Source organism: Opisthocomus hoazin, chromosome 1, assembly GCF_030867145.1.
Source record: "Opisthocomus hoazin isolate bOpiHoa1 chromosome 1, bOpiHoa1.hap1, whole genome shotgun sequence".
Lineage (NCBI taxonomy): Eukaryota > Metazoa > Chordata > Aves > Opisthocomiformes > Opisthocomidae > Opisthocomus > Opisthocomus hoazin.
In genome coordinates this window covers 157,156,050-157,173,974 of record NC_134414.1, presented here as the reverse complement: position 1 = coordinate 157,173,974, position 17,925 = coordinate 157,156,050, and the positions used below count along the sequence as shown (strand labels likewise).

Genomic DNA, 17,925 nt, shown 5'->3' with positions numbered 1-17,925 from the left:
GCAGCAATATCGTTACCAGTGTCTCACGTTCACACTACAAAACCACGAGAACCCAGCACTAGGGCAGAAGTGAGGGGCTAGCACCTGCCTCGCCTACATCAGTTTGCACAGCACAAACCACAATGCCAGCCCCACAAATTCAGAGCTGTTAGGGCCCAACGCTGTTCTCAGCAATTGCTCTCGCGCGCTTTCCCTGGGCTAAGTCTGGCTCAGGTAAGAACCTGGTCTGAATACACGGCTTTTGTGGACTTAAAGTCAGGGCTTTGTTTATAGTACGATGCAAGCTTTATTTAGTTTGCATCTTGAATAATTAAGCAATTAACTGTTAACCATCTTTTAACTAAACAAACCCATTCAGTTTGACATTTAAAAACAGCATGGAGAATTTCTTTTGGGTCAGTATTTTCTAACAAGTAATTTAGGCTCAGGGCTTTCAGGTTTTATTATTATTTTCTCTTTTTACATTTGTTTGTGTAATGCTGACCTAATTGGTTAAAGCATAATTCGGGTTTAATACACTTAACAAATCCCTCAAAAAACCCCTTTGCTCTCCTTTGACCAGTGTTCTAAACACAATCAAAACCTACCCCACTTATTAAACGTTCAGGCAGGAGAGCGCAGCAATACCTGGGTGTGTTAGCCAGGCCGGTGGCAGGCAGTCTTCTACTGTGATACCTCTGGCAAACACTAGACTTAATCTGAGTGCTCTGAAATTCTCCTGCCTTGATCAAGTAGAAGTTGAACCTCTAATTTTGTCATTGTGGTAGTACTGCCCTATGAGGCACTTAAAAAATATCCCTCTCCTGGATAACCAAAGATCACGGCTCCAATTATTTCCAGTTATGCCAAAACGGCTGAAGAGCTGAAGCAGCTCCACTGAAGATGGGAGGAAGGTACCCCACAGTCTTCCATTATGAGTTTCACAGGCAGTTTATATTGCAGACTGGTAAGGACAAATACCAACAGAGCCAAAATTTGTAAACTTTGTAAAACTGACGTCCTTCTCCTATTCTCTTTGCTGGCCATCATTTGAAGCCTTCCTTCTGTGAATACAATTGCGATGAACCTCATGCCTGTGGAAGTGCCAGTTGGCACTCTGCTTGTAAGCTCTGTAAGGAAGCTTACCCTGAGCAGTGCGATGAACCCCAGCCATGAGGCTGCTTTGCGATCGTTGTGGAAGAACGGCTGCACCCACGCCGCAGTGGACGCAAGCGTCACAGCTTCTCATCGATACCCAGGAAGCTATGTGCCACCATCAAAAAATGCCAGGACATTGGTTTCTAGTTATGTTCTTCTAGGAATGCTTCAGCAAATTTGAGATGCTGAAATTCTAGCCACACCCAGCTCATGCTATTTTTGCTTTATTTTAACTTTCCTGGTTTACCATTTTCAGTTCTAAAATCTTCAGGTAAAAGAGCGCATAGCTCAGAAACAGTTCACAAAGCAAGCAAACAAACAGATAAGCAAAACTCAGCTTCCAAACCTCCACAGTGCGTCAGTCCGTACAAGGTGTAGCCTTTATGACAGAGACACTCAAAGCTCCCAGGGTAGTTGATGCAGGTGTGATCACAGGTCCTTTCAAAGGAACACTCATCTATATCTGAAAGCATAGAAAAAGCATTAAGAAATTAGAATTCAGTTAAAGTGCATGGCTGCAATTTCACATTCAGTCGCAACATCTTGTTACTGATAAAGTATCAGGTATCATCCCAGGTAAAATCTGAATAAAATATCATCTCATTCCTCTAGGGCCTTGTAAAGAAACGACTTGCAGGTACATGGAGAAAGGTAAGAAAAGAGAACTTCAGAAAAACCATGCAGACTGTATTCTACACGTTGACCATTAGATGGCAATCCTCAACTTCTGATCAGATTTACTCAGCGGGGCTGTGAGGATATTCAGGTTTTGGAGGGTTAGTGACACAATGGCAAAAAGTTTTGGGCTGAATCAAGCTATTCCTCTCTCATGGACCACCCCTCTGACATCTTGCCCAGGAGGACAGGGAGTTGCACACAGGCTTCGGCTCTGCCTACACAAGGCTGTACAGACCCTTGCACAGCCACAGAGGTGTAACCAACATCCTGCCGGAGGACAAGCCAGGGGCAGGAACCGAGAGGCTGCACCTCAGAATCAGCAAATCTGAGTGCGAAGTCCACATGCCACCTCATTCAAGAAAATTTGACCTCTTCCCCTTAAAAAAGTCAGACACACTTAATTATCAGTGCTCACTAATGTGAAACCCCTTATTTACTTAGTCTCTTCCATCCAGCAGCCTATGAGGGAAGCAATTACCAACACGTCGCTTCGAAGGCAGTACAAAGGTTTTGCCCAGCGGGGTGATACAAAGGTTTATTTGACAGCAGTCATGACGGAATGGACTTGTGGAATTAAAGGTATCTTAAATAGCAATGTGTGCAAAACACCACCACTTCTGAGTTAATTTTATCCTCAAACAACCATTTTTTAAAAAATCCTCTTCAGTGATTCATTTTTCTGTTAAAAGGTCAGAGAAATTAATAAAACGGCATTATTTGAGAGCGGTAATCTCCACTAATCTCATTCCTCTAATATTCCTGAATTATAAATGAATGGAATAGTATTCCTCTAATAGCTTGCATACTTTCTAGAACTACTTATTAAGAACATAATCTGAGCAACACCATTACTATTCATAATTTGGACTTTCATATTGTACATGCTTAGAAAGCTGCGGGTGCTTGAAAAAAATTGAAAACTCACCACTGCTTAAGGGCATGCTACCCAATTCCTATATCCAAGTATTATTTATACAGTTTTGATGTTTAATGAAACATTCTAGGTCTCATCCTGCTATTATAAATGCAAATACTTAACTTCAAGAACTATAAAATCAAGATTTTGTGTCTGTGTACACAAACCCAGAATCTGTGTGAGAGTTTATGCACAAATTTAGAACGTTGTAAACGGCTATATTTTATATGATCTCCAGTTTTAAGTGTTTCAAAACATTCACACAAAAGAGAATTCACAATGTGGAAAGCAACTGCTCAGGTAAATGTGTAACATAAAACGAACTACACATGATGGAGAAAAAGCTACGCTACCTGGTTTTATGTATGCATCACAATCATGTGTTATGATCAAGCAGCAAAAAAAGGACAATTCAGATTTTCTCTTTCTTACATCTATTTAATTTTTAATGCATTTTCCTATGCATTTTAAAACATCATTATCTGAGTCCTGAAAGTAATTTCTTTGTAAGGTTTCCTTTATAGTCTTGGAAATAGGCAGCTGTTGAATACACATAAATGGCAAACTGTTTCAGTTTTCTCCAAATAAATACATAAAGTAAAATAATTTGGGAATGAACACTGCAGTTATAGTTTTAAAGGATTTTTGATGCATAAGAAGCCAAATCATACATCATGGTTTCATTCATGTATAACCTTGTTTGCTATATGCTATTGCAGGAAACTTAAAAAAGCAGTTCATTTTCTGTCCTCTGACTTACTTTGGAAGGCTCTTGTTCAAAAATAATTTCGTATTTCTCGACAGTGATCTTATCCCATACTATTTTAGTCAATGGGGTTTACACATTGCTTTCACACACCCTGCTCTGTGTTGTTACGTATCACGGCTTAGGCCCTTACAGGCTTTGCTTCACATTAAGCAGGATGCACATCCCTCTTTGCCTGTGGAAACAACAGTCCGCTTAATAATACGACCAGCCATCTGCTTGCCAAGCAACAGGCACTCACGATGTTCAAATGCGTTCCTATCACATGACTTATCAGCTACTCACGAACTTCTATGGCTTACATGGGCTGGCAGAGACACTGAAACAAACACTTTTATTGCAATACAAAGTCTGCTACTAAAAGCTTTTTTGCCATTTAAACCCCTCACCCCACCTCCTGCTGCTGCTCTCATAAATTCAACCTCTGCTGAATTCAGCATCTTGCTTCGGCTGGCCAAACAGGGAAAGCCTCCACGCAGATTTTCCCTTGCTGAACACCAAGCCCCTCGGCCCCCTCTCCTCCTTGCCTGGGGAGGGCAGGGCCAGGCACTGCCCGGGGGACTGAGCTTTCCGCAATGCCCTGTCTGCAGAATCACCAGTGCCCTGAGGAATTCAGCACTGCTCATAGAAAAGGGAAAAATATGCACCACATGCTCTTCACTACAAGAAACCGGTGGTGTGATACGGGATGCTGAAATCCTCTAGCGCCTTTTTATTTTTAAGACTCTGAAATCTGTGCTCTGGGCGCTGTTATCCCCTGGCTCCCAGAAACTCTGAAGCTGGCCATCACACCTTTGTGGTCTCCACAATGCTTCTCCATCTTTACCCTGAAAAGATGTGCTTATTTCACACCACCTTCATGACACAGGTAGATCTCATACAAGACTGAGGAGCAAGGAGTTACACCTGGTTTCACCTTCACAGCTCTGGGTTTCAAACCCTGCTTATCACACAGCTGGGAATGACCGTCGGTACCCAAGTCTTGTCTCCTCTACACCAACAACGCTATGCAATCTGGTGGCATTATCTACTGTAGAGGAGCCCACAAATACAAAAGCAGAGATGTGGCAGGTTACAGCTGAGGACTGAGAACAAGTAATTTCTCTTTCAGTTTTGTGGTCAACCCCCATCCCCAAACACATGTACACACTCAAACACACACAGATTTTTGTATTGGGTTGCTCTGAATTTCCTCCTTCCCACACACCAAAATAAATACTGAGAAATTAACTTCCTGGGTCTGAGGTGCTCTTAAAATGATTTAAAGTTATTTAAATAAAGTTTTTGAACAGTTTTAACATGAGCGGTCAAAATGTTTTGTTTTTGAGGTACTGCAGTGGAAAACTCCAACTTGAGGTTGAAGTTTCTATTCTATTTTTAGTTGAATTTGGCATGAATTCACAAATAGTCCAAGCTGCCTCAGAGCATTTCAGATTTGCTAATGCACTTACTTGACATCAAACACATTCTATTTACTTTCAGTTAGTTAAAAGTTCATGTCACATTCGCCGCTGCAATCAGCATATGCGACTGTGTCATTTCAGCATGTTAAGAGACATCTTCACAGGTTTCATGTTTGAAGCTTACAGCAACTATGGGGCTAAATTAATCTCCAGTAGTACACAATCAGTTTCCTGCCAGAGGTAGTTTTTTTTCTTAGGATTACTAACGCTAGCATATACATTCTACAAAGAGAAACTCCCTGCTTCACAGCACATGACCCAGTGGAAGCGCCAAGTTCAGGGGCTGGAGCAGACGCCCTCCAACCTCCACCACTAATTCATGCGCACGCTGGCAGTCCCAGCCCTCTCTTTCTGCTGTCCTGTGCTGCTGAGAGCTCTCCTTCCAGCTGCTGTTTCCATGACATCAAGGCATCATCTCAGGCTGAATAAAGCCCAACATCTCTTCTATCAATCCACATTCTCATCTCCAAAGAGAATGTTTGAACAGTGGAAGCACTCCTTTATTTTTGCCTAGAAGGGGTTCAACTCGAAAAGATTGTCGAATGGTGTAATAAAAGAGCAGGATTTCCCTGTGTTTTTGAGGGAAGTAATTTTTGCAGTGGTGGTCATGCTTGATAATATTTGTTTGGCTCTGTTCCTATTACTTCAAGTCAGCATTTGGGTTTTATTGTTGATTTTTCAACCACACTTGGCATTTATTTTTTTTTTAGTTCATGCTTTCACACATTAAACGATCCCATAATGATCTTAATTTTTCTTGAATATAATGTTTGTTAGTGGATGTCAGATCATCAGTACTGGAAAGTAAAGTCTTGCATCTATCTCCAGAAGGGAGCTACCACAGATCGAATTTCTTCTAAGTTTCCTCACATGGACGTGTCTCAAAGGTGACCTGAGGGAGCAGGCAGAAAGCAGCTCATTTTCCATGCTCGTTCAAGTCCCTGCCCTTTCCACTGATGCTGCCACTGGACTCCCAGTTACAGTAGCACCAATTGTTTTGGTGGTTTGTGTGATGTGGACACTGACTCATTTGTGGACATCAAGTGCAGGGCACCAAGAAGCCATCAAATAGTAATGATTTTTGCTAAGTCTGAAGCTGAGCTGGATTCCTACCAGCAGCTCTGAAGTGAAAGGCGCCTTTCTGTACTCTCTTTCCAGTCCTCAATGCAGTCGCCTGTGTTCTTGATTGTCATTGCTTTCTTCTCTAAAATAAATTTCAGCGTAATTAAAAGAAACTGATGACCAGGAAATTCAAGTGCAATGCAGGACATTTCCAAAACGCATTGACTTTGCAAGCAAGCAGCTCAACACTAAACATACACAAGTGAGGATGGTAAATAGCATTAGATTTAGAGATGTTTTGAGGACTGCAAACTGATGTAGAAACTGCTGTGACTCCGTGACAGAATGTACACATGCAAAATTCACTCGCAAAGAGGTACACATGTGATTTGGGGGACGCAGTTACAGAACTGTAACTTTGTCCATTTAACCCAATCTCACACCAAAAACTTACTGAAAAGCTAAGGATTTCCCCCTCTCTTTCTTCCTTAATATCATTTGTTTGTTAATATTAATAACAAGTGAAAAAATTGGTTGCAGAAAACTAATGGTCATCACAACGGCTTTTCTCGGAGACATACGTTAAGCAGCTAGGCTAACTGGTGAAACTGGGAGCTTCCTTCCAAAACACAGGACACATACGATGCTTGAATAAGAGTTTGGTCTTGCTGCTTGGAGCATTTTTCATGTGGTCTGAAAATAAACATGGCAAGGGGAGATCACTGTTATTTGATGGTGCTATTTGTGCTACAGAGAACAAGACAGGAGGGGTTCAAAGACAATCAATAAAAGCTGTAACAGGGATTTGGGAGAGAGTGCAGGCTGTAATGATTTTGGACACTGTAAGCGAAGAACCCATGTTATATTTGATTTTGTCTGTGTTCAGTGAGGCAAGACATGAAGTATACACTAGAACACTGCATACCTGCAAAATATAAACACTAAGTTTAAACATACTATTTCAAGTAGAAATAAAATGGAAAAGAAATAGGTTTTGCTTAGAAATAGAAAGTAAAATAAAAAGAAAAGGAAAAATCTATCTCTACTATCAGTTGCTGCATCAGTAGAAGCAACTCATGACACCTTGAATGCTGGTAGCTCACTTCCGACAACAATGCTCACAATACTACAGTAATATTTTGAGGTGCTATCACAGTCCGGACTCCACACACTCGGAATCCTCCCAGTTAGCTTAAGTACACCTTCATTGCGGCAGTAAAGATTTATATAAATCTCATGACTGCTGCCCAGGATGCTGTGACGAACATGCACAGCAAGGATTCTGTGGTTCTCAGATTCATGCCTTAGCAGCGTTTGACCCCCCGGCTGGAGGCGATAGCCCCAGCGTCCCACCACATTGTGCACAGCAAAGCCACTGCTCAGTGCAATGGGGTTATCTCCTAACGTGGCCACATTCTCCTCATGCAAAAGTCCACAATACATAGTTTTATTTTGTCTGTCTCACACACCCTTGGTTTATTTTTAATCCCTGAGCCAAACACAGGCTCAGTGTGCAGCAGCCCGCTCAACTGATCGTGCACGCAAGGCTAGGCAGAACGTTTTGTGTGCACATTTCTCAGCTTCCAAGTTATCGGCTCCTCTGAGAAACAGAGCCTTTCTTTTTTCTCATTTATTAAGCAGACATACACAGAAACTCTAAAGAAGTGTTACATGATGTTTTAAAATAAACACTAATGCTTTTTAAATGTATTTTGGCTGAAAGTTATTTTCTGTCTTCGCCCCCTCCCCTCCGATTTCTGCAGGGAACTGATACCACCCATGTAATGTTGTTCACCTTGCAGCCTAGCCAGCACGGGTGCCAACAATATTTGACAGACATTAGGAAAACCACATGTCTTAATCCGAGTGGTTGCCGGACCACAGGGAGTCATGATTCAAGCTATGTCCTCCAACAAACGCTGGTTTAAATTCAGTATTGGGAAAGGTATTATTTTGCTACCGCAGCCATGTGATGGGGTTTCCACCACATCTCACGTTTTCTGACCCACAGTGACTTACCCCTGCTCACAGTCAGTAAAAATGCATCCTCCACCTCAGCACATAACTCTCTAATACACAGCCAGCGCCAACCAGCAGGAATGGCTTATAGCTAACTTCTCCTTATGTTTCGAAGTCTACAATAATAAAACCAATGAATAGGAAGTACAGAAAGATGTGGTAATATACAAAACTTATTACCTTCCCACTGAGTGCTTCTGGAGCCGGCTAATAGAAAGGAAAAATAAAAGCCAAAAAAAAAAAAGCCATAACCCCAAACCTTTAAAAGTAATTGAAAAACCACACCCATTTAGACTTTCCACTGCATCACTGACTAGCAATCAAGTCAATTTGTTGCTGAGGCTTAATTGTTAATAACTTACTAATGACCTGCAGAAGAAACAGATCTGGCATTAATGGCTATACTTTTAATGTGAAGGTAAGTGCCTAAGTAGCACAGTCACATCTTGTATTTCAGAAATTTAAGTGGAAAACTGTCCATTATGACTAAAGTTGACTTGGACCAGACATTTATTTATTTAAGAACTTTATTGCTCACAGTTAACTATGTGATTAGTGAAGACCAAATGTAACACACTAATCAGGGAATGAAAGACTTCTGGAGGAAATTGATTCTGCTCTCAAGGAAATGTGCTTTTTATTAGAGATGATTTGTTCTTAGAATGCAAAGTGGTAGTAAAACAAATAGATGTACATAAACTGCAAAAGAAGCCTGCAAAATATACTTGAGACAGAGGCAATAAATAATTAGAAACCTGTGATTTATTATGTAAGCATCCCACAGAGGAGGTATTTCAAGGATCCAGCGGTACAGAATGACATGACTGTTAGTCAGCTTCAGGGATAGGCACACAGTAGCCGTCAGTGGCACATTCTGCAGAATCTTTAGTTCCTGCCCACTCTAACAGCAAGTAAGCCCACTGTTCCACGCGTTATCTAAACATGCTGCTATGGTTCAGTTCCAGAGCAGAAATTTGCTTATAGCAAATCAGAGCTAATCTAGCTTCCCCAGACCAGAAAAAGCATCTAATTGTACCCTCGATTCACTCGCACCAGACGGTATGTCTCTGCTCTCTAGCAACAGATTTAGGCAGTAATGCCATAAGCAGGTTCCACAGGAACCACGAAAATGAGTGAGGACCTGCAGTGGCACCAGGGTCACGCAGATGTGCCTCCAGTCACATGCCCACCGCAGGAATTTGGGCCCGTTTGCTTCTGCTCTGCAACCCACAGAAGGTACTTGCTGCCCCTGAGGGCAACACATTCTAGCATGGCAGTGGCTTAATGTGGACTTCAGTAACTAGGACACATTTCTTCCTCTGGGTTCAACACACTAAAGTGGCTGCTTTCTTGCAAGCTACTTGGCAACCTGAGCTTCTGCCACAGCAGCAGTCTCCATGCTCCTTGAGGCTGCCAGATCTTCCAGGCTGGCTAAGAAAGAAATCAGTGCTCTGCCCAATAGCCAAATGCCCTGGAAGATGCAACTAGGCCACAGTTTCCACTTGTTTAATCCAGCATGGCATTCAACGCCTGTAGTGGGAATCCCATCCCTTCCAATCCACAGCTGTACTACGGACCACTAGCGTTATCATCTACCTAGTTCTGCCTCCCGGCCTCAGTATCCTTTTATGTCTGTAAGTGTTTATTCAGCGTATTGAGATCCTGGCAACACCTTGTCTTCATCTTCCTTCCAGCCTATCTGTACCCATAGTAAATTCAATAACCTGATATCGCTGTTCTTGAGGCTCCCAAACTGCTAATCACCACTCTAACAAGGGGCCGTGCCTTTCTCTGTCTTAGTACAGCAGTAAATGCAGTATTAACACTTTATAGCTCTGGTGCAAGTGCAGTTTAGCGAGACACAGTTGTCTCTATTGTTTATTATTATGGGCTGATGATTTTAGATAATCTTATTTTGCTCTAAGGAATATATGGACATTGTTGATATCTCCTTTCTCCGCGTGTTCTCACACTTCTGCTACATGTCAGAAGTTGAATGATGTCTTCCAAGTCCTAGCAGTGTGGATAGAAAATGGATGTTTATTTTGATAGAATACATATAATTAACGCCAGCAAGATGACCATATTCGTTTCGTCTGACCTCCTGCACTTCAACAGCCTTTAGCATTTTGCTTGGCAACCTCCAGAAGCATCTCTGTTCCAGAAAGGACTGTCTAGGTGTTTTCCTGGACTGATCTCTTAGTCTTCGCCATCAATTTAATTTTTAGAGTTCAAATTGGTGTGAAGCTTTTTAATTGCTAAATTTGGTAAAGGCTGAATAATTTCTCTTAAGAGTGCAATGCATACCTGATCCTTCCAGGAATCAGCAGGTATATTTTGATATATTTCTCATATCATTTTTTTGGGTCTGAGGTTACAAACAAGAAAGCAAGATTCCAACTAAGTAATTCCCTTAGGCTTGCTGGCTGCCTCTGTTAATTCATATCACCAGAGCAGCTCAGTTCAGCAGACAGCAATCTCTCCTTGTCCCCTTCAGAGGGACTCCCTTCCCTCAGGTCAGAGCAACCGCAGTAGTCAGATCCTTCTGTGATGCTATGCACCAAGGGGACAACTCTTAACCCAGCAAACTCATCACCCTCATTAACGTCAGAGCAACTGTTTTCCCACTGTTGACCTGGAAGTTACACCAAAGGGAACTGCCTTTGGGACGAACAAGCCAGTATATTTGGCAGAGTCCTTAAAGGCAAATGGCAACTGATTTTGTTTATCTCTGCTATCAGACCTTATCAAAAGAGATCAATTGCATTTTCTGGGAACCACAGTGCTATCTCTGGGATTTGAAAATAGAAGGAAAGCAGGTTAAAAAAATGAGCCTTGGCAATAAAGTTGTAGGCCAAAACTGTTTGCTCCCTCTCCAGGGTAAATACAATCCTTTCTTTAGGAACTCTTCCAAGGGAGTTTTATGTGATCTCACGTACCAACAAATTAATTTTCCCTTCTCTTTGCAGTTTCTTTCAAAAATTCCCTATTTAATTTTCTTCCACACAAAGTCTGCAAGCTCACACTCTTCCATAAGTGCGCCTCAGGGCTTCCTCAGAATCTGCAGAAATGGGGCGGCAGAACGATATCTTAACGCAGTAAATACCTATTCCCTATGTGTTCCCCTTCACGCATGTGCCAAGTCCACTGACCACCACGCACTCCTTTTCCTGTCAGCACTGCAGAGCCAATTCTGCTCCCAGACAGTGAGTACAGTTTGGTTCTGCCTCACACCATCAGCCACGGAACTATTTGCTTGCTCTGGGATCACCAAAAGCTTTGCCTGAGGGGCTGGGAAGATTTATGGCTTTGGACGGAAACAGCAGAATTTGGCAATTTCAGCCATGCAAAAATTGGCAGCTAACTTTGGGGTCTTTGGGGGTATTTTTTACTATAGTTGGTGGGATTTGGCCCAAGGTTTTTTATATTTCTGTAATGAAATACACAATCATAATCACCACCATTATTATTACATTATTATTTCTCTGCTGTTTGGCAAAGAAAAAGGTTTTCAACATTTTTTCCCCACAGCATTATGAAGGATCCCACCACCTTCTGTTTTTATAAGCAGTAGCAAACTGAAAAACAGAATAATGGTAGAGGATTACCTGATACATTCCCTTTCTGGTAGACAATAATTTCTTCTAATACTCTAAACACAATTCTACAAAACTACTTGCTAAATCTCAGTACTGCGTGGACAGCTGGAGAACAGCAGTGACAGCTTTTGCCTATGGGGCTGTTGAGGAGGAAAAGGTACCCAGCCTCGGAAATGCCAAGCCAAGCTTCCTTCTTCCTCCGCTTCTTCCGCTGAGCTGAACCGCTCAGCAGTTGTGAATTTGGTCAGCTGTCCTCGCAGAGAGAGGAATGAGAAAACTGATGCTGGGTCCTGAGGCTTTCTGAGTGGCAGGCAGCAGTACATTTCATATCTAATAAGATAAGCGTGTTTCTTCTGTGCAGACACTTTGTCACTCACATCAGGAAACATATCCAGAACTCTCCCTAGCCTAATGGTCCCCAATGCCTCTGACCATATTTCAACCAACCCTGCCATGGCGTCTGCTCCAGTTTGTGAAATCACTTGACAGATAACCTTCGTCAACCTGGTGTGCAATTTAACGGCCAGCTGCACTGGATGTGCGAGCTTCTGGAGCTGGGGAGAGGCCACACATCTGTGCTGTGGCTGAGGACAGATCACCTCCCGCAAACCTGCACTCCTAGGTGCCTATACATCTGGCCCTGTGGCACCCTCCGTACATCCTCTCTCCAGAGACACCTCCTAGACATCTTCAGGCTGATTGTCCATGTACGCCAAGAGAAGAAACTTTTGGGATCCCCATCTGCTCTCAGATTGGGGAAGGAGGCAGAGCGGACAGAATAATCCTCAGCTAGGGGAGTCTCCCCAGAAGGTCTGCAGACAGATGTGCCAATCACCAGAGAGAGCTCTGCAGAGACTTTCAAATAGAGAAGTTAAAAAAGGAAAGGAGTTATTTTTGCAGGTAAGGAAGTTTGCTAGGTCTCTTATGGAACATGAAGAAAATCTACTAATAACTAGACACAATGGTATAAAATCAGTAAGTCTGCTGAAGGTCACAGGCACAAAGGGAGCCAAGGGAGGTGTTCTATAAAGGCTACTGGAAAGGAAGATTTCAAATCATTACTGGTTTTTGCTATTGAGTGTGTCACAGCCTCACCATAAGCTCATGGCAGTTGCTCTCATATTACTTTTTCTCCTTAAGGTTATCCTTGTGAATAACAATTTTGAAAAGGACTTCTAAAGGATTTTTAAAAGATTTAAAAATACACTATAGGGATTTGCACCTGAGTAAAGCACCACTATCTTCTAAATACAACCAATGCTAATAGTAGAAAAAAATCCGTAAGTACAGTATTGTTCCTTTTTAGAACCTATTACTTTTAAAATTAATAGAAAATGAGTTGAGCTAAGCACTTTGTCAGATCACAGTTTTTTCCTAAGAGCTACAAAATCTACCCACTATCGGATCCGGCAGGGCTGGAACTGCTTGGTGAAAGGCCATGTGCCAAAGAAAGTCTAAGCACATTTGCAAACTTTCAGTGATGGCAAATCAGAGAAAGGTCAACATAGCTGTGATAAATGAGCCTGACTTCAAACTGTACCTCCGAATGCTTAGTCTGGAGAATGAAAGTGCGGCAACTGTTGGTGGTATTTGTGATAAGTCAAATCTGTTTCGTATGGTAGCACCAACAAAGCTGTAGCACAGTGGGCATCAGGACACGTAGCTCTCAGTTGACAACTCTTCCCATTGCCCTCTGCGAGCACTTTGGCAATCAGTCTGTGCAACCACATCTTCATTGTCACGTGAAAGGAGCACGCATGTGCTGAGAAATGCATTGCTCTGCAGATGTGGGGGACCACCACCCCTGACACATCTCTGACATGCCCACATTACGTACGGATTGTGCTTGACACAAGATTTTGAAACAGAATTATTTATGGTATGAAAATAAAGATCCTCTTAAGCCAGCTTGCTTGCATGGGTATTTCTACATCTGACAGTTGGACACAATCACTTAGTGGCAACACAAGGGCCTCCAAGCTTTGACGGCTGAATCTGCTGCAATACGAGGTGAAAGAGACACAGAGACAAGAAAGTCAAAAGGCTAAGTTTCTGTGTGATGAAGATCTTGAAATTGGAGACTGAAGTTGTGTCAATGCTTAGACTGTCTGTAGACTTCCCAGACGTTACCCTTGCTCTTGGGTCTATGCTTACGTGTCCTAGCTCTTTCTCACCCTGCCCAGCCCTCTCCATTACATGAGGGCTTCACGGTGCTCAGACTCCTCTGTTAATCTGAGGAACCCAGTAGGAGGCAATTGGCTTTGGCTCCTATTACATTTATCCTCTTACCATTGTTTTGCTAGGATAATCTAAAATGCAATCAAAGTCAATACTTTCCCAACATTTTTTAAGAAAACAAAGTACTTTCATCAAAACATTGCCAAGATTTTATAAGTAAACATGTATCTTATTCCCAAATCAATCATTTTGCAAGGCAAAGGCATGTTGAGTTATCTACTGCTATTACGGCAATAAACTGTGCTACTACTTCAAGTGCTTGGGGTAGGAGAAGCCATATATCAAGAGCAGAAGTGCGTTAAGAGAAACTTCAGGCAGGTTTATTTGCTTCCTACAAACATAAACATGTTTAGTAGTCTGCACTCTGCTGAAGCCACTATTTACACAGCAAGTCTGTAAGAGCAGCTTAACAGCCTGATGAGATAACATAAAAAAGGCTTTACTCTCTCTGTATTAAGCAAGGAATACTCCCTCTATCCTCAAATACGTTTGATTTTTAGACATATTTCTGAAAAGAGGAAACTGTTCTTTTTGCTAAGGGTGTTTGTCTCCATCACCCTTTAGCAGAGGCTGATAGTGAGACTTCTTGAAGGAACAAGGGACCAGTCTGGGTGAAAAAGTGCCTAGTGTTATTTGACGGTGCTAAAAGAGCAAGTACAACAACACAGTTTCAGTTTTCAACTGAAAACTCAAATGCAGCACCTCCCTTCACCTCCTGTGGGCCTGACTGTGCATTCCTAGCTTACTCCAAGCTCTTGCTGAAGTCAGTGACCACTGAATATACACAAGAATTACTGTTCTCTGTCTCTGCTTCAAATGCTTGTTTAAAAACTCTGCCCAGAAAGGTTCGCCTCTGTGGAGTCAAGAAAGCACAGGTATCCCTCTGAAAACACTAACAGAAATGTTTTGCAAATATACATCAAAAACCTCCACCCAGCAAAACCCCAGAAGATACTTCTCCATTCCACTGCCTCTTCATATTTGAGCTTAGATTTTTGTTTTCATCTCACCTGTCTTAACCAAGGCCTCATCTCCACGTTACCAAAACAAGTAGCAGCAGTTCACAACACGGCTACTGGAAGACAATCACACCCCTGTGCTTCAATAGTTTAGGCTTTTATTCTCATTAGAACAAAATAAACGAAACAGGACACTTTTAAAAGGTCCAGAAGGGTAGATGCAAGCACAGGAAAATGAAACTCTTCTGAACATTTGGGACAGGGTTGTCATTTTATTGCAATTCTGCATAGCACTTAGTGTAAAGGATATCTGGACCTTAATCAAGGTGATTAAATGATTGAGTGCAGTCATATGGCATTATCTCAACGCGCGCCACTGCAATAGTGGAGAATAGATATACACATATAGTCTTTCTCCGGTTCTCTTTAAAAACAATTCCTATTGAATTACAGCTTTCAGCACTATTTATCAACAGATTATTGTTTGTGGAAGAATGCTACCTTCCTGCTCAAACTATTCCAAGGCTGACTCACATCCTGGTAATTCATTAATACATAACATGATTCTAGTCCAGTAAAATCATTTCTGCACTATACACATCATAAATCCTACAGCGTAAACTGAAAAATATATCTCAAATTCTCTTTCTAAACACTAATGGAAAGTTTTGCTTGGCTTCCCACACACATCATCGAGGGGAGAGGGCCGCACAGAGCTGTAAAAAGCAATTTCATAGCAGTATACTTTATAGAGTTTAACACAGGAATTTAAGAGCTACAATACTGAATGAGACCTGAGGTCAAACTAATCTAGTATCTTACTTCCAACAGTAGCCCCTGTCAGAAGCTTCATGGGAAAATAGAGGTGGAATAATCTGTCCCATCTGCCCTCCCCACATTAGGTCTCATCCCATTCGAAACTGATTTAAAGCCTAGATTGTGAGGCTTAATATTCCTTTCAAGGAGCAGCAACCAAAGAAAATTCACCTTTAATTTATGATAACGCTGTGCTGCAGAGCAGAGAACTGGAGGTGGGGGGAATGTATTTGTTTTCATGTTTCAGCAGACTTAATTGCTACAACCAACACGGGAGATACTATCGCTTGGCAAACAAACTTGTACTGGCTAGAGCTGTTTTTACTTCATGCCTGGGGCATTTATTGTTTCTGGGTATGATCTTGCAACCCTTTTTTTCTCACAGCGGCAGACTGTACCACTGTTGACAATCTCACTGGCACCAAGAGTTAGCACCATGTGTAACAGAAAGGGTTTGAGAAATATTCCTTTTATTGACAGTGTAACATGTTGCTTCCCAGCGGAGTATTTTTTTAATCTGATGCTAGAAGCAATATGGTGCTTGTCATCAGCAAGATATTTTTGTAAGGCTCAGTGACACAGAATGCTTTAGAGAAAATCTGCATAGGGAATGAACACCATCAGCGACAGGGAAATCTCTAATTTTCTGTCTGTGAGCTAGTCTGATTTCCACAAGCAGCTCCCAATATCTCCTCCGACGTACCACCGATTCTCAATGATTCTTGAGCTACACTGGCATCTGAACCAGCACTGTTGTTTACTTGTGTCCACACAATTAAACATACTGGGCCAGACTCAGCTGGGCTGGCTGAAACCCAGCCTATCTCAAGTCAATGTATTTTATATATTACAGCATGCCTGTCTGATATGGATGACTGTATGAGTGCATCGAGGCAAAAGCACTCTCCTCCACGTGTATCACACACCTGAGTCCATAGGGGAATGCCTTGAGGCCCTTCATCCCCCCCCTCTCTCATTAGTCTGCCCTTCAGCGGCACTGGCTCACCCTGCTCAAGCGGTGTAACATAGCAAGCACCAGCAGGTTCCCTTAGTGTGACAGCACTGCAGCTCCGCCTGCTCCCTGAGATAAGTAAGAGCAAAACGAAGGTCTGCGTATTTTCCCTGACTGCTGAAGACCTCAAACTTACAGTAAATGCACATGCAAACTCAGACAAAAGTCAGTGAGAGGAATTGTAAGCCTGCTTGCTCCTCACTCCAGGCAGCAAATGCTCTCTGGGACCCTCGCTGCTACCTCCCTCGCAAGGACATGGGCAGCAGCACCCCAATAGCTTGCTAACGCTCTCCATGCACCACAGTTGAGCCCTGACCATGAGGGTAACAATATCAGGTTTGCATGTGTTCAGGCAAAAATTTATTTTAAATATTAAGAAAAAACCCCCCACCAAGCAGTAAATTTCTGCTGGTGTCCTCTTTGTACCATCTCACTGGCAGCGAAGCTGCGTGTTACTGCCACTGTAGAACGGAGGAGAAGGCTAAATAACATTACTTTTGTAGAACATATTTCTTCTTGTATGTATTTAGTGGGGAGAAAAGGGTAGAGAGGGGGTGGACCAACAGCAAAACGTTCCAGTATTTTTCACTGGAAAGCTGGCCAAACCGTGATGCTGATGCATTGAATCTGAGGGGTCTGGGCCTCACTAACTAACATGATAACAGTTCTAGCACTGATCCGGTTTAGCTGGTGGGTTTAATCAGTGCCTTTATCGCTCTATGGTGCAGCTGTACCCATTTAACATTTCTCAAAGCCCACTGCCTCTGGCACTGCACTAGGGTACACTCAGCTATAGCACAGAGCAAGCAGAGTCGGGGGGGAGCAGTGAGGTAAAAAGACAGCTTGGCTGGGCTGGGAGAGTCATGATGTAAAACTCCTCTGCCCTGCTGGTCCAAGATATTTCCTCAGGCTTTGAAAACTGGAACACAGGACATGGATTCTCCCTGTCCTCTGTTTTCATGACACAACGACAGACAGAGAGGAACAGATGCTCCAGCCCTGACCTCCACCTATGCATTCAGTTACGCCATCTAAGATGGGTGACTGTGGCCGGTATAAATCAATGCAAGGGGTGTATCCTCATCCTGAGACCCTCATCAGGTTACGTGACTGGGACAAGGCCAGCTGCTTACTGGGTTACATGATCAAATGTAGGCGGTGGGTCACTGTCATGTAAACTCTTTGGCCCCTTTTTTATATTTTAAGTTGGTCCCTCTGTGTCAATGATGTCTGGTGATTCACTGCTGCTGGTGTGGATGC

At 42.5% G+C, this 17,925-nt stretch overlaps 1 protein-coding gene across 5 annotated transcripts in view; it reads right to left on the bottom strand.

Annotated features, from left to right (window-relative positions):
• SCUBE1 (signal peptide, CUB domain and EGF like domain containing 1) overlaps positions 1–17,925 on the bottom strand; it is a 218,334-nt gene that overhangs the window by 32,395 nt on the left and 168,014 nt on the right. For all 5 annotated transcript variants that reach the window (XM_075443399.1, XM_075443432.1, XM_075443410.1 and 2 more), the window contains one exon: positions 1,484–1,600. In XM_075443399.1, the coding sequence (XP_075299514.1) occupies positions 1,484–1,600 (117 nt within the window). The remainder of the gene's footprint in view (positions 1–1,483; positions 1,601–17,925) is intronic.